Source organism: Pongo pygmaeus, chromosome 23 (genome assembly GCF_028885625.2).
Source record: "Pongo pygmaeus isolate AG05252 chromosome 23, NHGRI_mPonPyg2-v2.0_pri, whole genome shotgun sequence".
NCBI lineage: Eukaryota > Metazoa > Chordata > Mammalia > Primates > Hominidae > Pongo > Pongo pygmaeus.
Window position 1 is genome coordinate 49,479,640 of NC_085931.1, and position 21,452 is coordinate 49,501,091.

The window sequence follows — 21,452 nt, forward strand, 5'->3', positions numbered from 1 at the left end:
GTAACAAATGGTACTTCGAATACTTGACTTTTCTTCTCTTTCCTTCTTTTTTTTTTTTTTTGAGACAGGGTCTCACTCTGTGACCCAGGCTGGAGTGTAGTGGCTCTATCTTGGCTCAATGCAACCTCTGCCTCCTGGGCTCCAGCGATCCTCCCACTTCAGCTTCCTGAGTAGCTGGGACCTCAGGCACACACCACCATGCCTGGCAAATTTTTTTTGTATTTTTTGTAGAGATGGGGTTTTGCCATATTGCCCAGGCTGGTCTTCAAACTCCTGGGCTCAAGCAATTCACTTGCCTTGGCCTCCCAAAGAGCTGGGATTATAGGTGTGAGCCACCACGCCCAGCCTTGGAATTTTCATGTAAGTTGATGTAACATTAAAGTCTATAAAGATTGAAGTCTATAAAGCTCTTCATTGTATATTGTCATTAGTATATTAATTTTTACATATTTTCACCATACATGCATTTTGAAAACAGGATTTTATTTTTGTTTAACAATCAAAATAATATCTTTTACACATTTCTAAGATTACTATTCAGAAATTTTACATTTAAATTAATTTTAACATTTTTAAAAAGTTTTTTTTTTTTGAGATGGAGTCTCACTCTGTCACCTAGGCTGGAGTGCAGTGGCGCCATCTTGGCTCACCGCAATCTCTGCCTCCTGGGTTCAAGCAATTCTCCTGCCTCAGCCTCCAGAGTAGCTGGGATTACAGGCACATGCCACTGCGCTTGGCTAATTTTTGTATTTTTAGTAGAGATGGGGTTTCTCCATGTTGGCCAGGCTGGTCTTGAACTCCTGACCTCAAGTGATCCACCTGCCTCAGCCTCCCAAAATGCTGGGATTACAGGTGTGAGCCACTACGCCCAGCCATAAATACATTTTTTTAAAAGTAATTTCTGCTTGTCAAAGTCCAGTGATTTAAAATTTGACTTAATGTCTGTTTTCTGTTGCTATAAAGGTGAATATGCAGTTTGATATTATAAATAGAAAGAGCTTTTGTGTGTGTGTCCTATAAACATTCCTCCCTTAAATCCTCTTGTGGAAAAACATCCAGCTCTGTAAGTCAGTGGCACTGTACCCTAGAAAAATGGTGAAGGGAAAGTCCTTAGGAGAATGGGACATTTCTGAACTCTTAGACTTTCTATCTGTTTAGTGGCTCACTTTGAAAAGTGAAAGGGAGGGAATCACGTATCCCTATCCCAACAACTAGTTTTCCATAGGTATATATACATACACAGAGAGAGAGAATTTCAATAGGTATGTATATCTACTATATATGTCAGGTACACACACACACACACACACACACACAAACATACATATACATATCCCTGAATTTACATACAATGTATAGTTATCACAAATCAGGGACTTTTAAGATAAATATAAGATTTAAATCTCTTTTGCCGACTTTTCTTTAGTAACATGTGGGAAAAAACCTCTATTTCAAGATGTGAAATTGGAGACTGCTTTTCCATTTCTTCAGCTCCTAATAAGCACTAAGAAGCAATTTGCATCAATTCACCACCTACTCCTTGGCATCCCCAATTCCTCCAGCAGTTATTGCGAAGGTGGCTTCATTTTCAGGCATCTCAGGACTAACAGAATACAAGGGAACAGAAGTTTATAAAAAGCTCTATTTCTATAAATACTATATTCATGTCACAGGCATTATGCGCCCATCAGTCTGAGTCTCCAGAGACATCTCAGAGTTGGTACAACCAAATGTGGCCTACAGAATTTACCCACAAGTATTATTAACCCTCACAAAAAATTTATTGAGCAACTTCTATATATAAAGTTCTGAATGTCAAGAAAAATTACCCCAAACTTGGAAACAGGTGAAAGGATAACTGGATGTTCTTTCATTTATTTATTTTAATTTTTTTTTTTTGGACAAAGTCTCGCTCTTGTCCCCCAGGCTGGAGTGCAATGGTGAGATCTCGTCTCACTGCAACCTCTGCCTCCTGGGTTCAAGCAATTCTTCTGCCTCAGCCTCCCAAATAGCTGGGATTACAGGTGCCTGCCACCACGCCCGGCTAATTTTTGTATTTTTAGTAGAGACGGGGTTTCACCATGTTGGCCAGGCTGGTCTTGAACTCCTGACCTCAGGTGATCCGCCTGCCTCGGCCTCCCAAAGTGCTGAGATTACAGGCGTGAGCCACTGCGCCTGGCCAACTGGATGTTCTTTTAGTATAGTGTCAGGCATTGTATAGCAGCCCCTTAGCGGTTTATCTGATTCTGTAGGGGTATGCACCTTTCTCATGACTAGACTAATGTAGGAGCAAACTGTAAAATACTTTGAAATAAATTAAAAGATTACTGAGTACCTTCCGTGGAAACATAGGTTGTTTAGCACATCCTCCCAGGTTATCCAATTCTTTTTTGTTTTTTGTCTTTGTGTTTTTTTGAGACGGAGTCTCGCTCTGTCACCCAGGCTGGAGTGCAGTGGCGCGATCTCGGCCAGTCTCAAACTCCTGGCCTCAGGTGATCCGCCCACCTTAGCCTCCCAAAAGTGCTAGGATTACAGGTGTGAGCCACTGTGCCCGGCCAAAATCTGTAATTCTTAATTAAACACATAAAGTGCTGAGAAAGAATATAGGGTATAATATACTGAGTAGCCTAGACTGTAAGGGTTAGGGAAAGGTTCCCTGAGAAAGTGATGTTTAAACTGAAACCTGAAAAACAAATAGAGTTAACCTGGCAAAAAGAAAGGAGGATATGTTCCCATACTTGATACTTACCTTGCACTTAACACAATTTAATTGGAATTGATGATTTCATTATCTAGGTGTATGCTTTGAAAGGTCAGGGACCAAGTCTATGTGTCAATAGAATCCCTCAATCCCTAGTACCTAGTACACAGTAGGGACTTCCCAATAAATTGAATAATTTTTTAGAAGGAAATTCAAACACACAGCATCTGGCAGTAATAATTACAGCCTTGCGGTGGCTCACACCTATAGTCCCAGCACTTTGGGAGCCCAAGGAGGGAGGATTGCTTGAGCCTAGGAGGTTGAGATCAGCTTGGGCAACATGGCAAAACCCCGTCTCTACACATACGCGCACACACACACACACACACACACACACAAAGAATAAAAAAAATTTACCTGTCATAAATCTTGGCAATTCTGAGCTCTCCTCTTCCCTTTCGCAAGCTTATTCTTGTTGTTGAAGCATGAGCCAGAATGTGTCCCCCAATGGGTTTTTTGGGATCTGCCTGAAAGCTGAATTAATAAAATACCCTTTCAGGTTTCATCATATGGACTATATATGGCAATATCTGCAATTACAAAGCAATCTTTCTGTGGTGGATGTCAGGAGTTGGAATAAGTATATATTCTAAACAAACAGAGGCTTGGTCATAAACTATGGAGTGGGGTGAGTTTTGGAGCTGCTATATACCCCATCTAGTCTAGGCTTTTGAGATTCCTATGATAAATAGTTTATATGTTGTTTGACTTTTTTTTTTTTTTTTTTGAGATGGAGTCTAGCTGTGTCGCCCAGGCTAGAGTGCAGTGGTGTGATCTCACTCACTGCAACCTCCACCTCCTGGGTTCAAGCAATTCTCCTGCCTCAGCCTCCCAGGTAGCTGGGATGACAGGCGCCCACCACCACGCCCAGCTAATTTTTTGTATTTTTAGTAGAGATGAGGTTTCACTGTGTTGGCCAGGCTGGTCTGGAACTCCTGACCTCATGATCTGCCTGCCTTGGCCTCCCAATGTGTTGGGGTTACAAGCACGAGCCACTGCACCCAGCCTGACTTTAAAAAATGAGATTACTGGCTGGGCTCGGTGGCTCGTGCCTGTAATCCCAGCACTTTGGGAGGTCGAGGTGGGTGGATCACTGAGGTCAGAAGTTCGAGACTAGCCTGGCCAACATGGCAAAACCCCATCTCTACTAAAAATACAAAAATTAGCCAGGTGTGGTGGCGTGCGCCTGACGCTTGTAATCCCAGCTACTCGGGAGGCTGAGGCAGGAGAATTGCTTGAACCCAAGAGGTAGAGGCTGCAGTTAGCTGAGATCAGCCACTGCATTCCAGCCTGGGCAACAGAATAAGACTCCTTCTCAAAAAAAAAAAAAAAAAAACTAGAAAGAAAATGTGGGCTTAGAAATCATCAATAAGGAAACAGCACAAACTAAAGGTTATACTTGATCAAAATAAACTATGATATAGCATAATAGCTTCAGTTCTGGAAGAATATAGTTACAAGTCAATTCAAGTTGTGCTTGCTCCATGAAAGTGTTCATGATTCTGGTTACTCTAAGCTTCAGGCTTGGTGTAGCAAGGATGTAGCTGATTGGCATGAGGTTAAATATTTAGACTGTAGGTTGGTCGGGATAAGAAGCTCTTTGGTAAAGGAGTTTGCTGAGATAAACTGCTACTTGATTAAATGGCTCAGAGGTTAGGACCAGAAGATCCCTGGTTGGTGCTGAATGGGATTGATTAAGATTCAGTAGAAGCTGGGCACTATGGCACATATCTGTAGTCCCAGCTACTTCAGAGGCTGAAGCAGGAGGATCACTTGAGCCCAGGAATTCAGAGGCTAGCCTGGGCACCACAGTGAGGCCCTCTTTAAAACATTTTTTAAAAAATTATATATATAATTATATATATAATGTATAATATATTATACATTATATAATAGATTATATATAATATATAATATATAATACATTATATTATATATCTATAATGCAGCAGCTCCAACATAGGAACAAGGACAAAGTTAGTTTTGGAGTGAACCGCTATCAAGAAAGTAGTAGCCAGACAGTTGAGACTAACAGCAGTTAAGAAGTCAGAAAGCTGGGTTGCTTTGCTGGGCACCTGACAGGGTAGTAAAGCTATAAAGCCTTCTCAGTTGGATAAAATAGCTAGGTAAGTGCGTTGTCTCTATAATGCTTTCATATCAATGCCACTTAACTTTTCAGGTCACCCTACCTTACAGGTGGTTCTTCATGGTTTTAAAAGAATCTTATGTTCTATATAGATGGGCTGCTTGAGACCCTGAGGATATTCTCAACTGGGCTATGAACTCCAAGCCTGCAAACACTGTATTTATGCTTCTGTAACGTACTTTTCATGTTCTGCCTTTAGTACTATTATTTATTTACTTATTGTATTCCTTTTCAATTCCTCTCTTATTCTCTATCACTAAGCTCCTTAAGGGCAGATTATATTGTGTTTAGTTCTGCACAACCAGGCACACAGTGGGTGTTCAAAATTGTTTTTTCAGCTACATGGGAGGCTGAGGCAGGAGAATCGCTTGAACTCGGAAGGCGGAGGCTGCAGTGAGCTGAGATTGCGCCACTGCCCTCTAGCCTGGGTGACAGAGTGAGACTCTGTCTTAGGGAAAAAAAAGTTTTTTCAGCTTAAGATATTTATGCTACAACAATTCCAAGGGGAATATTGGACTGCAAAAAGATTGGTGTTTTCACAAAAGTTAAGAAAAAATAAAATTGAGACCAGTTGGAAATTTCTATCAAAAGGAGCTAAGAACGGATAGTCAAGGTTAGCTTAATGGGCAGAGAGAAGTCTTAACACAATGCTACTGCTTCTCCCAGCTAGTGTCTCAATGCTGCTCATTCTCCTGTGTGAGCATGGTTGGCTTTACTGCCTAACCTTCAGTAGTCTCCTTAAGCCCCCTTTTCCATTCTTATCCCCTCACCTTGGATGACATTGCCTGCTACTTTATAAAGAAAATAAGGGCTCGGCCGGGCACGGTGGCTCATGCCTGTAATCCCAGCACTTTGGGAGGCTGAGGCAGGCAGATCACAAGGTCAGGAGTTTGAGACCAGCCTAGCCAATATGGTGAAACCTTGTCTCTACTAAAAATACAAAAATTAGCTGGGTGTGGTGACATGCACCTGCAGTCCCAGCTACTCAGGAAGCTGAGGCAGAAGAATCGCTTGAACCCAGGAGGCAGAGGTTGCAGTGAGCTGATCGCGCCACCGCACTCCAGCCCAGGCGACAGAGCGAGATCCCGTCTCAAAAAAATAAAATAAAATAAAATAAAACTAATAAAAAAAAATAAGGGCTCTCAGGGGGACACTTCCTCAACTTCTTCTTTCTATCCACCACCTATATACTTAACTACAGTTGTACTCATGTTTTCTCCTTCCCTCTAAAACTTCCTTTTTTCTGATTTCAGAAAGTCTTCTTATCCTTGATGACTTTGCACCCATTATTCCCTCTGAAATGAAAGCTCCTTTCCCCACCGTGTCTGCTCATTCAGCTCCTACACAGCCTTCAAGTGTCCTCCCTTCTAGGAACCCTTGCCTGGCTCCCTGAAACAGTAGAAACTGGCCCCGTCTGTGCTTTCCAACAGTTTGTATTCTTTTATTAAAGCACACTACGGGCGGGCGCAGTAGCACTTTGGGAGGCTGAGGTGGGCGGATCACCTGAGGTCGGGAGTTCAAGATCAGCCTGACCAACATGGAGAAACCCCATCTCTACTAAAAATACAAAATTAGCCGGGTGTGGTGGCACATGCCCGTAATCCCAGCTACTCAGGACGCTGAGGCAGGAGAATCACTTGAACCCGGGAGGCGGAGGTTGTGGTGAGCCAAGATCACGCCATTGCACTACAGCCTGGGCAACAAGAGCGAGACTACATCTCTAAATAAATAAATAAATAAAGCACACTACATGGTAATTTTAAATGTATGGGCCTTATTCCCCAACTATACTCTAAATATCTGTTCATCTTTGAAACTCCAGTGCCTGGAAAAGTGCCTATAATATACAGGGTACTTCATAAATATTGCGGAATGAATACAGAGATGACAATTTGGGACTCCCTGGTCTAGGTCCTTCTTATGTCATATCTTCAAAACTGTAATTCAGGGAACTTTTGAAGAGTGTTCTGACAGAGGCAAATATAAAAGAAGATAGATTCCCCCAGTTGAAGCATCATGCCTCCCATGCCATCATAGATAACCTAAACAAGACTGGGAAGCTAGAGCTTCTAGATGTATAGCCATGATTTTTTTTCTTAGCAAACTATTGTTTGCTGTTACTAGTGTGGTACCCGATGTGCAAAAAAGAATAGAGACAATTGCTTGTCATTACTATAGGTGAAGAGCCTGAATGTTAAGAACATTATTTCCAAAAGGAGATGATTTTGAATCACCCAAATGGGGAAATAAATTATAGCATTTGCAAAAGGGCAAAGAAAACATATAGGAATGAGGCTAGGCACAGTGGCTCACACCTGTAATCCCAGCCCTTTGGGAGGCTGCGGCAGGTGGATCCCTTGAGCCCAGGAGTTCGAGACCAGTCTGGACAACATGGTAAAACCCCATCTCTACAAAAATACAACAATTAGCTGGGCATGGTGGTGCATGCCTGGAGTCCTGGCTACTCAGGGGGCTGACACAGGAAGATCTCTCAAGTCCAGGAAGTTGAGGCTGTGGTGAGTGGTCATTGTGCCACTGCACTCTAGTCACTCCAGCCTGGGTGACAGAGCAAGACCTTGTCTCAAAAATAAAATAAAATACATAAAATAAAAGAAAAAAAAGAAAAAGATATTATGGGGATAAAAAAGTCTAACAAATGATTCATAAACTAAGAAGTTATATCAAAATAGGCTGTGACATAGCAGCCTTAGCTCCAGGAGAATATCAAGCCAATTCAAATTTTGTTTGTTCGATATAATCCATGGGTTTAAAAGAAAGGAAAACAAACAAATTTTGTTTGTTCCACTAAGGTGTTCAGGATTTTGTGTAAATTTATGGATTTTTTTTTTTGAGATGGAGTCTTGCTGTGTTGCCCAGGCTGGAGTGCAGTGCCGTGATCGCAGCTCACTGCAATCTCCACCTCCCGGGTTCAAGCGATTCTCCTAGCTTAGCCTCCTGACTAGCTAGTAGTAGATTACAGGTGCATGCCACCACGCCCGGCTAATTTTTGTATTTTTAGTAGAGACAGGGTTTCACCATGTTAGTCAGGCTGGTCTCGAACTCCTGACCTCATGATCCGCCCACCTCAGTCTCCCAAAGTGCTGGGATTACAGGCGTGAGCCACCACTCCTGGCCAAATTTATGGCTCTTAACCTTGCTTGTAGGTCACTAACACTTTGATAATGTAATAAAAACATCCCCCCCCACCAAAAAAAAGGGCACATATACACACATACAAAAATTTTTGTGTAAGTCTGGGAAATTCATAACCCCTTCTCTGGTGTACATGGGTATTAATAATAATAATAATAACTAAGATTTACTGAGTCCTTGCTATGTGGCAGACATTCTTCTAAGTCATCAAATTTTTCCCTTTGCTTGGATTCCATATCTAGTAAATAATTTCAGATTAAAATTGGATTCCTATTGAGGTCTACTTACAGGGAGAGAATGTGCTGGTCACATGAATCTCAAGTGTAGCTACATTTTTGTTATCAATAAACTGGCCCTCTGGTTCTTCATTCAGTCTCATGAGCTTGATTAATGTGTGTCTGGCCCCAAGAAACAGATTGGTTCTTAGTAAGCTGACCAAATCAAATCTCTGCCTGCAAGGCTGAGGGCTCTGGACTATGGTCAATTCACTGGATAAATGGATACATCCCTGCAAAACCTCTCGGGTGACAGCATACCAGCCGTTCCCCAGGCAGAAGCAGTCCTGATATACTGTGTGTTGTATGAGCTACGGAGTTAGACTTGAGTTCAAATTCTGGCTTTTTAGCCATATGACTTGAAGAAAATTGTTTAACCATTCTAAATCTCTCTTTCTTCTTGTATTTTTTTTTAGACGGCATCTTTCTCTGCCACCCAGGCTAGAGTTCAGTGCCAGGATCTCAGCTCACTGCAGCCTCCGCCTCCCAAGTTCAAGCGATTCTCCTGCCTCAGCCTCTGGAGTAGCTAGGACTACAGGCACCCACCACCACACCCGGCTAATTTTTATATTTTCAGTAGAGACAGAGATTCACCATGTTGGTTGGCCAGGCTGGTCTTGAACTCCTGACCTCAAGTGATCCGCCCACCTCGGCCTCCCAAAGTGTTGGGATTACAGGTGTGAGCCACTGCACTGGACCTCCTTTTTCTCCTTTTTTTTGAGACAGAGTCTTGCTTTGTCACCCAGGCTGGAGTGCAATGGCACAATCTTGGCTCACTGCAACCTCTGCTTCCCGGGTTCAAGCAATTCTCCCTGCGTCAGCCTCCCAAGTAGCTGGGATTATAGGCACCCATCACCATACCAGATAATTTTTGTATATTTAGTAGAGACGGGGTTTTGCCATGTTAGTCAGGCTGGTCTCGAACTCCTGACCTCAGGTGATCCACCTGCCTCAGCCTCCCAAAGTGCTGGGATTACAGGTGTGAGCCACCATGCCCGGCCTTACTTCTTCATTTTTAATGGGAGATAATAACTGTACTTAATAGTTGTAAAATAAAATGCAATAATTCAGGTAAGGCATAACTCCAGTGACTGCAATTATTTACCTGCTTTCCTAATCCTGACTTAAACATTTATTACCTATATTACCTTGGGGTACCTTTATGAACCTCAGTTTCTTTCACTATAAAATGGGAATAAAAAGACTTTATTTCTTAGGGCATTGTGAGGATTCAAGATATATGGAATCATTTTTTTTTTTTTTTGAGACAGAATCTCACTCTGTCACCCAAGCTAGAGTGCAGTGGCATGATCTTGGCTCATCGCAACCTCCACCACCCAGGCTCAAGCAATTCTCCTGCCTCAGCCTCCCGAGTAGCTGGGATTGCAGGTGTGCGCCATCACACTCAGCTAATTTTTTTGTACTTTTAGGAGATACGGAGTTTCATCATGTTAGCCAGGATGGTCTCAAACTCCTGACCTTAAATGATCTGCCCGCCTTGGCCTCCCAAAGTGTGGGATTACAGGTGTGAGCCACTGCGCCTGGCCTGAATCTCGAATATTATACATACAAGGCTCCTATGTGCCAGGAACTGTACCTGTTCACTTACATACATTTGTTCTATCCTTACGGCAATCTTGGCACATAAGAGATCCTTGATAAAGGATAATTATTGGCTGGGCACAGTGGTTTACGCTTGTAATCCCAGCACATTGGGAGGCCAAGGTGGGCAGATCGCTTGTTTGATCCCTTGGAGGCCCATGAGTATGAGACTAGGCTGGCAACAGGGTGAAACCCTGTCTGTACAAAAAAAATACAAAAAATTAGCCCGGTGTGGTGGCATGTGCCTGGTTCTGTGCTGCCTTGGAGACTGAGGTGGGAGGATCACTTGAGCCTGGGAGGCCAAGGCTGCAGTGAGCTAAGATCATGCCACTGCACTCCAGCCTGGGCAACAGAGACCCTGTCTCAAAAACTAAACTAAACTAAAATAATACATAGGATAACTATTATTTAACTAAACAATTCAGCTAAAACAGTCACTCTGTCAGTGAAAAGTAGACCAGGAAACTTTTCTTAAAGTTTCTTTGAACTTCCTGACTATTACAGCAGTTATAACCAAGTCTTGAGGTGAAGTACAAGAAGGTGTAATAGCGTTCCACATTCTTTTAGAGGGCTTTAATTTTCTACTATTTCTTCTTCTTTTTTTTTTTTTTTCACGGAGTTTCACTCTTATCGCCCAGGCTGGAGTGCAATGGCATCATCTCGGCTCACTACAACCTCCGCCTCCCGGGTTCAAGCGATTCTCCTGCCTCAGCCACCCAAGTAGCTGGGACTACAGGCGTGTGCCACCATGCCCTGCTAATTTTTGTATTTTTAGTAGAGATGGGGTTTCACCATCTTGGCCAGGCTTGTCTTGAACTCCTGACCTCATGATCCACCTGCCTCGGCCTCCCAAAGTACTGGGATTACAGGCGTGAGCCACTGCACCGGGCCAATTTTCTTCTATTTCTGACCAAGTAAAAACAGCTTCAGAAAACCACCCATAACCCTCCTTGAGCCTATCGTCTTATTTCTTCTTCTTTTATATTTTCTTCTCTTCTTTCTTCCTTTTGTCAGGGAACTGGGGAGTATGGCGAGGAGGAAGAGATGGGGGTAGATATTAGTAGTAAAGAGGGGATGAGAATATTTCACTTCTCCCCCTCTGGTTGAACAGGATATGGCATATTATATTGTTGAGGGTAAGACCCAAAACAGCCTGAACTGGCAATGTCAAATTAGAATGCTGGGGTCATGAAACATATATAGAGTTATGGTATAGAATGGGAAGGATGGTACAGTGAGGTTCAAGTAGCATTAACTTTGTCGTCAAAGATACCTGGGTTCAAATCCTGGCTCCCACATTTTTAAATTCTGGAATTGGGCAAACACTAAGTATTCTGAGCCTCTGTTTCCACCTTTATAAATTAGGAATAATCATCATGCCTACCTTAAATACTGGTTAGAGTGTGGATCTTGAGGGGCATGGGCAAGGGCAAGCTTAAGGGACAATAAATACTCCTGGTGCTTTTTACTTGCTAAGGAGTGAGATTACAGATGGCATTTTCGAGAAGTGGTCCATTGAGGAGAGAAAGATTGAACTTGCCCAAGAATGAGGAGGCTTTTTTGGAGATGGAGTCTTGCTCTGTCGCCCAGGCTGGAGTGCAGTGGCATGATCTCGGCTCACTGCAACCTCCGCCTCCTGGGTTCAAGCAATTCTCCCTGCCTCAGCCTCCCAAGTAGCTGGGATTACAGGAATCTGCCACCACACCTGGCTAATTTTTGTATTTTTAATAAAGATGCAGTTTTGCCATGTTGGCCAGGCTGGTCTCGAACTCCTGACCTCAGGTGATCCACCTGCCTCAGCCTCCCAAACTGCTGGGATTACAGTTGTGAGCCATGCCTGGCAGGGGAGGCTTTGAGATTTTGGGAAGATGGGGGAAAGGGGAGTACTACCAAAGGAGAAGAATTCTGAGGAAAGAGAAGAGGTGGTTAAAATAAAAGGGTATGTTTAAGAAGTTTTGTTAAGTAATTCTCCCCTCTGTCTTCTCCCAAAATATACAGAAAAATATATACTTTTTTCAACATTTTAAAGATAGAATTCTGGGTTCTTTTTTGCGGGGGGAGGTGAGATGGGGAGGGATTCAACAACATACTGAGATTGGCTTCACAAAAACAACAGGGAGTTCCAAGGAGGCTGTGAGTTACATAGGGGTCACATGAGAATTAGAAAAGATGATGCATAAAAGCACCTGCCACATGGTAAGTAATCAATAAACATAAATTAATTTTGAGAGGGAGGAAAATGAAGTTCAAATAGTTTAAATCACTTGTACAAGGTCACTACGCTAGTGACCCTGGTTTAATGTTTTTTCTCTAATCATATTGCCTCTTAATTTACGCTAATGATGTTGGATCAGAAGGTGACATCCTTAGGACGGGTGTGGTGGCTCACACCTGTAATCCCAGCACTTTGGGAGGCTGAGGCGGGTGGATCGCCCCAGGTCAGGGGTTCAAGACCAGCCTGGCCAACATGGTGAAACCCTGTCTCTACTAAAAACACAAAAATTAGCCAGGTGTGGTGGCATGCTCCTGTAATCCCAGTTACTCAGGAGGCTGAGGCAGGAGAATCTCTTGAACCTGGGAGGCAGAGGTTGCAGTGAGCCAAGATCGTGCCATTGCACTCCAGCCTGGGCGACAACAAACAAACAAAAAGAAGGTGACATCCTTAGAGAATAAACTGACTGTACATTTACAAGACTGCAAATGTTCTACGGTGACTTTTTGTTTTCCCAAAACAAATACGCAAATGAAGTAGGTGGCAACATCATGGTCTTATTTGTTGTTCATCTTGTTATTTGCCCCAGTGTGAGACATTATGGACTGATACTTTGACTTTTTATCTCCAACTCTTCATCAACTGGATCATTCCAGTTCTAAAGTCTGTATCTGTAAGCCTCATCTAGGAGCTACTCCTCTTGCTATATCATATGGCAGCTCCTCGCCTCTATAATTTCATTCCTTTTTAATAAGATGTGCAATCAAGTATAATGCATGGGATATAAGCCCCAATTATTGTCAGTGTACTTGCGGACTCATACCAATTATAGTGATATTTCCCTGACAGGCCCCCAGGGAACTGCAGCTTGGAGTTTCTCAACACTGAGAAACAAAGATATTTTCTTTATGGGAGGTTTCCTAATAGTATTTAAAATCCTTTAGTTTAAAATTGTCCTTCTTTTTCCCATTTAGCTGTGGCAACTTTTGTGCTTTATATAAAGACAAGCGTTTAATTTGTATTGTTATAATTTTATATACTTTATTAACATACCAATTATAGTGAACCTTGTTTCCTAACAATTCAGCTAGGTGGAGGAGATGATGTTTCAGAGTTGACTTACCCAGTAAAAATACTAGCCTTTGTTACTTTGTCTAGCACTTTACTTAGCTTCTTCATTTTCAGTCTCCTCCCCATTCCAACTCTCTCTTCAATTATCTGTCACCTCTCTATTTCTTTCATTGTCTTATTGGAATTAATTCAAAACTGTTTTACTCTTTTTGAAACTTTCTACAAATATAAGAAAAAGAACCCCTATCTGACCTAATTTCCGCTGATTTCCTTTGCCTTCTAACTCTAGAGTGACAGTTTTGGCCTCTTCAATGTTCCCTCCCGACACCTGAAGAAAGAACATTGCTCTCTAACTTGTACTGTTTTATTTGAATGCAACCCACTTCCTCCCTCTGAGCCAATGAGTCATTTTCTCTTTTTAAAACGAGCCTTAAAAATCTTCCATTTCTCTTCAGTTTAAAATTATTCTCTTTGTGAAGCACTTCATGTCCTGTGTATGAAAGTCATCCCATAAAACAGAGATGATTGCCTTAACCACTCAGCGACTATACTATAGACAATGTGTGACTTACCAAGACTAAAATTTTGAGTTGAATGGACATCATTTATTGTCCTTCTTTTTTTTTTTTTTTTTTTTTTGAGACAGAGTCTCACTCTGTCACCCAGGCTGGAGTGCAGGGGTGCGATCTTGGCTCACTGCAACCTCCCCTCCTGGGTTCAAACGATTCTTCTGCCCCAGCCTCCCAAGTAGCTGGGATTACAGGCACGCACATTTACGTCCAGCTAATTTTTATATTTTTAGTAGAGACAGGGTTTCGCCATGTTGGCCATCCTGGTCTCGATCTCCTGACCTCGTGATCCACCTGCCTTGGTATCCCAAAGTGCTGGATTACAGGAGTGAGCCACCACACCCGGCCACAAGACTTTTTTTTTTTTTTTGAGACAGGTTCTCACTCTCTTGCCCAGGCTGGAGTGCAGTGGTGCAAACATGGCTCACTGCAGCCTTGACCTCCCAGGCTCAAGCAATCCTCCTGCCTCAGCCTCCCAAGTAGTTAGGACTACAGGCGTGTGCCACCATGCTTGGCTAATTTTTAATTTTTTGTAGAGACGAGGTCTCTCTATGTGGCTCAGGCTCCTGGGCTCAAGCCATCCTCCTGCCTCAGCCTCCCAAAGTGCTGGGATTACAGGCGTGAGCCACCGTGCTTGGCCGAGGCCAGGATTTTTGTCTTTTTTGTTCACTAGGGAATTCTCAGAATATTGTTACATAGTAGATTTTCAATAAATATTCATTGAGTGAATAAATGATTTCCCCTGCTCAATCTTTTTAACTTGCTTAATAACATTTGAGTAGTTAATATTTTTCATAGGAATCTCTTGTAACTAAGTAGAAAATACTTATAAAAGGGTCTTGAGGCCGGGCGCGGTGGCTCATGCCTGTAATCCCAGCACTTTGGTAGGCTGAGGCAGACGGATCACGAGGTCAGGAGATCGAGACCATCCTGGCTAACACGGTGAAACCCTGTCTCTACTAAAACACAAAAACAAAATTAGCCGGGCGTGGTGGTGGGCGCCTGTAGTCCCAGGCTACTAGGGAGGCTGAGGTGAGAGAATGGCGTCAACCTGGGAGGTGGAGCTTGCAGTGAGCCGAAATCGTGCCATTGCACTTCAGCCTGAGTGACAGAGCGAGACTCCATCACAAAAAAAAAAAAAAAAAAGAGTCTTGAAAAGTGAGAGATAGATATCAAACTGCGAAAGACGAAGCAAAATTGTTAAGGGTAAGTTTGGAAAATGCCTAAAGAGAGACACATTCATTTCAATGTAATTTACAGAATTTACTCCAGCATATCAAATATCTTTTAATATATATGTCAATGATTCGTTTAATCTGCTACCATATGACGCATTGCTTCTGTTTTAAAGTAATAGCACTTTGTATTGCAACCATCAGAGTAATAATTAATTTACTCTAATTAATTTAGGCAAGAATCTTCAATGGATGCTAATATAAATGCATGAAAGCTTATTGCAGAGAAAGATATTTACACAGTCTCAAATTATCACCCCACAAATTACTAATTAAATATAAAAGAGAATTTTTGTAATTTTCTTTTACAATGGAAACATCATGTGAATATCATCTTAATCATATGATCAGAATTAACATCACTAATAATGGGACAAACTGCCATCATGTGCCTCCTGATATGATATACTGAGAAGGCCATAATATTGCTTATGTAGTTTTCCTGTCAAAATGCTTAACATTTTAAATAATGAAGAAAAAAATCAACTTCAAATTGAGGGACATTGCAAAACAGTTGGCCTGTGTTCTACAAAAATGTCGGTGTCATAAAAGTCTAACAAAGGTTGAAGAGCTGTTCTGATTAAAGGAGACTAAAGAGACATGACAATTACACGCAGTGCATGTTCTTCAATTGATCCTGAATTGAATGCAAAACAAAAAAACCCCCAACAACTATAAAGGACATTATTGGGGCAACTGGAGACACTTGAATACAACTGTATATTAGATAACATTATTATGCCAATGTTAGAATTTCTGAATGTGATAATTATATTGTGGCTATGTAGAAGAACATCATTATTCTTAGATATGCTGAAGTATTAAGAGGTGAAGCGTCATGATGTCTGTGAATAATTTTCAGTGGTTCAGAAAAAACTTCTCAAATGGTTCACCAAAAAATACATATACAGGCTGGGCGTGGTGGCTCACACCTGTAATCCCAGCATTTTGGGAGGCTGAGGTGGGCGAATCACCTGAGGTCAGGAGTTTGAGACCAGCCTGGCCAACATGAAGAAACCCCGTCTCTACTAAAAATACAAAAATTAGCCGGCCATGGTGGCAGGCGCCTGTAATCCCAGCTACTTGGGAGGCTGAGGCAGGAGAATTGCTTGAACCCAGGAGGCAGAAGTTGCAGTGAGCTGAGATGGTGCTGTTGCACTCCAGCCTGGGTGACAGGGCAAGACTCTGTCTCAAAAAACAAACAAACACGACTGAGTGCGGTGGGTCATGCCTGTAATCCCAGCACTTTGGGAGGCCAAGGTGGGTGGATCACCTGAGGTCAAGAGTTCGAGACCAGCCTGACCAATGTGGTGAAACCCTGTCTCTACTAAAAATACAAAAAAAATTAGCCGGGGGTGGTTGGCAGGTGCCTGTAATCCTAGCTACTCGGGAGGCTGAGTTAGGAGAATCGCTTGAACCCAGGAGATGGAGGTTGCAGTGAGCTGAGATCGCACCATTGCACTCCAGCCTGAGCAACAAGAGTGAAACTCCGTCTCAAAAAAAAAAAAGGCTGGGCACAGTGGCTTATGCCTGTAATCCCAGCACTTTGGGCGGCCGGGGCAGGTGGATCATGAGGTCAAGAGATAGAAACCATCCTGGCTAACACGGTGAAACCCCATCTCTACTAAAAATACAAAAAATTAGCCGGGTGTGGTGGCACGCGCCTATAGTCCTTACTACTCGGGAGGCTGAGGCAGGAGAATCGCCTGAACCTGGGAGGCACAGATTGCAGTGAGCCGGGATCGTGCCACTGCACTCCAGCCTGAGTGACAAAGCGAGACTCCGTCTCAAAAAAAAAAAAAAAAGAAAAACAAAAACAAAAAACCACATACACATACCACATACATATACATATGAGAATGTGTGTATGTGTGGAGAAACAAAGGTGTATGTACACCTCCACATATACACACACACACACATAGGAGAGAGAAAAAAATGTGGCAAATTTAACAACTGGTGAACCTCGATAAATGAGTAAATGTCTTGCTCTGTCTCCCAGGCTGAAATGCAGTGGCATGAATTCATTTCACTAGTTATTTTAACTTCTCTCTGGTAGAAATATTTTCTAAATAAAAACCTTTAAAAAAATCTTTTTTTTTTGGTTTTTGAGACGGAGTCTTGTTCTGTCACCCAGGCTGGAGTGCAGTGGCACGATCTTGGCTCACTGCAGCCTCCACCTCCTGGGTTCAAGTGATCCTCCTGTCTTAGCCTCCCAAGAAGCTAGGACTACAGGCGCACGCCACCATGCCTGGCTAGTTTTTTTATTTTTAGTAAAGACAGGGTTTTGCCATGTTGTCCAGGCTGGTCTTGAACCCCTGACCTCAGGTGATCTGCCCACCTCGGCCTCCCAAAGTGCTGAGATTACAGGGGTGAGCCACTGCCCACTGCATCCAGCCTTTAAAAGATTTTTTAAAAAGCTTTTTGGCTAGGCAAGGGGGCTCACACAGGTAATCCTAGCACTTTGGGATGCCGAGGTGGGAGGATCGCTTGAGGCCAGGAGTTTGAGACCAGCCTGGCCAACATGGCAAAACCTTGTCTCTTCTAAAAATAAAAAAATTAGCCAGGCTTGGTGATGTGTGCCTCCCAGCTACTCGGGAGGCTGAGGCAGGAGCATCACCTGAGCCTGGGAGGCAGAGGTTGCAGTGAGCAGAGATGGTGCCACTGCATTGCAGCTTGGGTGACAGAGTGAAACCTTGTCTCTTAAAAAAAACACACACACACACGCACTTTTAAAAAGCATTATCATGAATTTAGATTTGTTTTGCTTTGTTTGAGACAGTCTTGCTTTGTCTCCCAGGCTGGAGTGCAGTGGTGTGTATTTAGGATTATTTTGATTGCTTATTCAGACACGTAATGCTCAAAATTTGTTACGGTGGCAACAAACCTTTGTCTGATTTATCTATTTTTATTATCCTACTTTAGCTCTCTGTGTGTTTCTATTCACTGCCGTCTTTCAGAGTCAATAGTTATGTGCACAAATACTTCAACAAATTCTGAATATGCCTAGTGTGAACTGAAATTCTTTTTCTTCAAACAGGAGACTTCTCCCATAGTGCCTCTGATAAATATATCTCATGTATATCCTGTAGAAAGATGACTTTTTTGTTTTTATGAATGGTTTTTATTGTACTGATAAGCTGCAATATTAGTTTTTATTTCTCTAGGATCTATTTCTTATTGTCCTCCCATACCCCTTTAGCCCTAGACCAAAGAGAAGCCCAAAGTACTGCTGAAAATGGTTAAAGTATCGCTTTATTCTATAAAGAACTAGAGAAAAATAGATTCTGGATACCAAGTGATATTTACAATTATGAAGTCATATACACTGTGCAATAAAGTGATTTTTTTTTTTTGAGATGCAGTTTTGCTCTTGTTGCACAAGATGGAGTGCAATGGCATGATCTTGGCTCACTGCAACCTCCGCCTCCTGGGTTCAAGTGGTTCTCCCACCTCAGCCTCCCGAGTAGCTGGGATTACAGGCGCACGCCACCACGCCCAGCTAATTTTTTGTATTTTTAGTAGAGATGAGGCTTCACCATGTTGGCCAGGCTGGTCTCGAACTCCTGACCTCAGGTGATCCAACCATCTCGGCCTCCCAAAGTGTTGGGATTACAGGCATGAGCCATTGTGCCCGGTAATAAAGTGATTTGTGATACGGTAATAAAGTGATTTGTGATATATTTGTGCCCACATAAAGACTAATGATTTTTAAATTCTTTTCTTTTATTTTTTCTTTTTTTTTTTGAGATGGAATCTTGCTCTGTTGCCCAGACAGGAGTACAATGGCACGATCTCGGCTTACTACAACCTCTGCCTCCCAGGTAGAAGTGATTCTTCTGCCTCAGCCTCCTGAGTAGCTGAGATTACAGGTGTGCGCCACCACACCCGGCTAATTTCTGCATTTTTAGTAGAGACGGGGTTTCACTATGTTAGTCAGGCTGGTCTCCATCTCCTGACCTCGTGATCTGCCTGCCTCAGCCTGCTAAAGTGCTGGAATTACAGGCGTGAGCCACCGTGCCCGGCCTTGAAATTATTTTCTATTCTACACTCTAACCCTCTTTATGTTAACCACTGTGAAATAAAAAGTAGAATATTGGGGCTTACGTCATAGTTGCTCCTGGATCGGCAGTCATTTGATTGGTCACAAAAACAGCCACGTTATATTCTGCAAGAGATAAAATTTTAAAACTATGAGAAAGGCAATACAGATATTTAAAAGTTCATTGTTTAGATTTCAGAGTTTAGAAATATTGCATCATGAATTTATTTTATAAATAACATCATATTCCTATTTTTCACTGACAACAGAAATTATTTGTTATTATTATTATTATTAAGGTTAGAATAAATATTTTTGGTTTAAAAAAAGAGTTGTAAAGCCGGGCTCAGCGGCTCATGCCTGTAATCCCAGCACTTTGGGAGGCTGAGGTGGGCAGATCACGAGGTCAGGAGCTCGAGACCAGCCTGGCCAACATGGTGAAACCCCGTCTCTACTAAAAATACAAAAAATTGGCTGGGTGTGATGGCAGGCGCCTATAATCCCAGCTACTCAGGGGGCTAAGGAGAAAGAATTGCTTGAACCTGGGAGGCGGAGGTTGCAGTGAGCCGAGATTGCACCACTGCACTCCAGCCTGGGCAACAGAGCGAGACACGATCTCAAAAAAAAAAAAAAAAAAAAAAAAAAAAAGAGTTGTATTCTCATTAAGGTAATTTTATTAAAAAAAAAAATCGCTGCCTCCTGTGACATTATATTCCAAGCTTCTCTGCAAAGTATACTTGACAAACATAGTCACAGATGCCATTTTATTTTAAAGATATACCTTCTGAGATTTTTTGGAGTCGTGACAACATCTGGGCCAATTTTTGCTGCCGTTCGGCCAACTCCCCACGGCCACTGAAATCCACTCGAAAAAGTGCCATGATTGAATCGATAATCTACACAGGATTAATGTAAAAATAAACATGCATTTGGAAATTGAAGGAAGATGTTATTTGAATAGAGATCAATAGAAGAAAAATATTATGCTAAATAGCTCTGTGAAAGCAATATTTAAAAGCTTGTACCAATAGCTTGAAGATGCCAGCTTCTTCATGGAACTTTGCTGCTACATAATCAAGTAGCTCCATCTGATGTTCACCTGATGGGAAATGCAGTGAAAAAATGTTATAAACGTTGAAAGAAGCAGAGGCTAAGATCATTCATATTCTTGGGAGCCAGGCAAAAGAAATTCCTTGAAGGATTCTCTTAATTATTTATGACTTTATTAAATATTATTGCAGCAGGGCATGGTGGCTCATGCCTATAATCCCAACGCTTTGGGAGGCTGAGGCAGGTGGATCACTTGGGGTTAGGAGTTCAAGACCAGCCTTGCCAACATGGTGAAACCCTGACTCTACTGAAAAATACAAAAATTAGCTGGGTGTGGTGGCGTGTGCCTGTAATCCCAGCGACTTGGGAGGCTGAGGTAGGAGAATCACTTGAAGCCAGGAGTTGGAGGTTGCAGTGAGCCGAGATTGCACCACTGCACTCCAGCCTGAGTGACAGAGCGAGACTCCACCTCAAAAAAAAAAAAAAATTATTGCATATTCTGCCTTAGCATATATACCAAATGCTACATTATCCAAAAAGAATGTTACTCTTAATTTCAAAGACAAAGAATAATAAATAATTTGAGGGCACTTTATTATCTAAGGACTTACCAGATGATAAAATTTATAGACTGAGTACATTAATTTAGAGAATAATAAAATAGAAAAAAAGTATCAAAATGTTGTATCACTCAAGTAGTAAATCAGTGCTGCCAACCTTACACTGACCCAAGCATCCAACTGCATGGGGCTCTTACTAGTATATGCACGTGCATAAAGTACGTTGTCCAGTACTGCATCATGGTCTACATTAAAGCGATCAGCAATGTCCCTAAGGCGATCTGGACGGCTGGAGTATGCCAAGATTAAGGATCCAATAAGTCAATTCTAAAAAAGTTTAGACAACCACTACAAAACATAATATCTTACGTAAATTAACAGAGAAGCCAAACGATGTACCTGTGAAGGTATTCTAGAGGATGCTAGCAACCATTTAAAGTCTATACAAGATTTGTTTATTCATAAGTGCCTCAACTTACCATAGGTAATGATAATGGTCATAGAAATGTGGGGCAGTAATGAATTTAACTATTAAATTATCAAATCTTTACAATAACCTTGGAAACTAGTTTTTATGGCCTATTTTACATTTTACAACGTAAGACACTGGCAAACAGAGATTAGGCAAATGACTTGAGCTTATGCAGCAAATCAGTTACAAGAGAAAAACTAGGAACTAAGCTTTGTGAGTCCTTTTGTTCTCAGATCTATAAAAATAGACCTGTGATAGATAATATCACTGAATTATAATTCAATAACTGCAAAGTGAATTAATT

General features: G+C 42.0%; 1 protein-coding gene across 6 annotated transcripts in view; it reads right to left on the reverse strand.

Annotated features, from left to right (window-relative positions):
- Positions 1–466: 466 nt before the first annotated feature.
- DMC1 (DNA meiotic recombinase 1) overlaps positions 467–21,452 on the reverse strand; it is a 53,132-nt gene continuing 32,146 nt past the window's right edge. For 4 of the 6 annotated variants that reach the window (XM_054469546.2, XM_054469548.2, XM_063663268.1 and 1 more), the window contains 6 exons: positions 20,874–20,965; positions 20,092–20,165; positions 19,848–19,962; positions 19,132–19,192; positions 3,119–3,235; positions 467–1,603 (listed from right to left, as the gene is read on the reverse strand). In XM_054469546.2, coding sequence (XP_054325521.1) covers positions 1,534–1,603; positions 3,119–3,235; positions 19,132–19,192; positions 19,848–19,962; positions 20,092–20,165; positions 20,874–20,965 — 529 coding nt within the window. In that variant the 3' untranslated portion in view covers positions 467–1,533. The remainder of the gene's footprint in view (positions 1,604–3,118; positions 3,236–19,131; positions 19,193–19,847; positions 19,963–20,091; positions 20,166–20,873; positions 20,966–21,452) is intronic. The other 2 variants (XM_054469549.2, XM_063663269.1) reach the window with 1 other exon arrangement.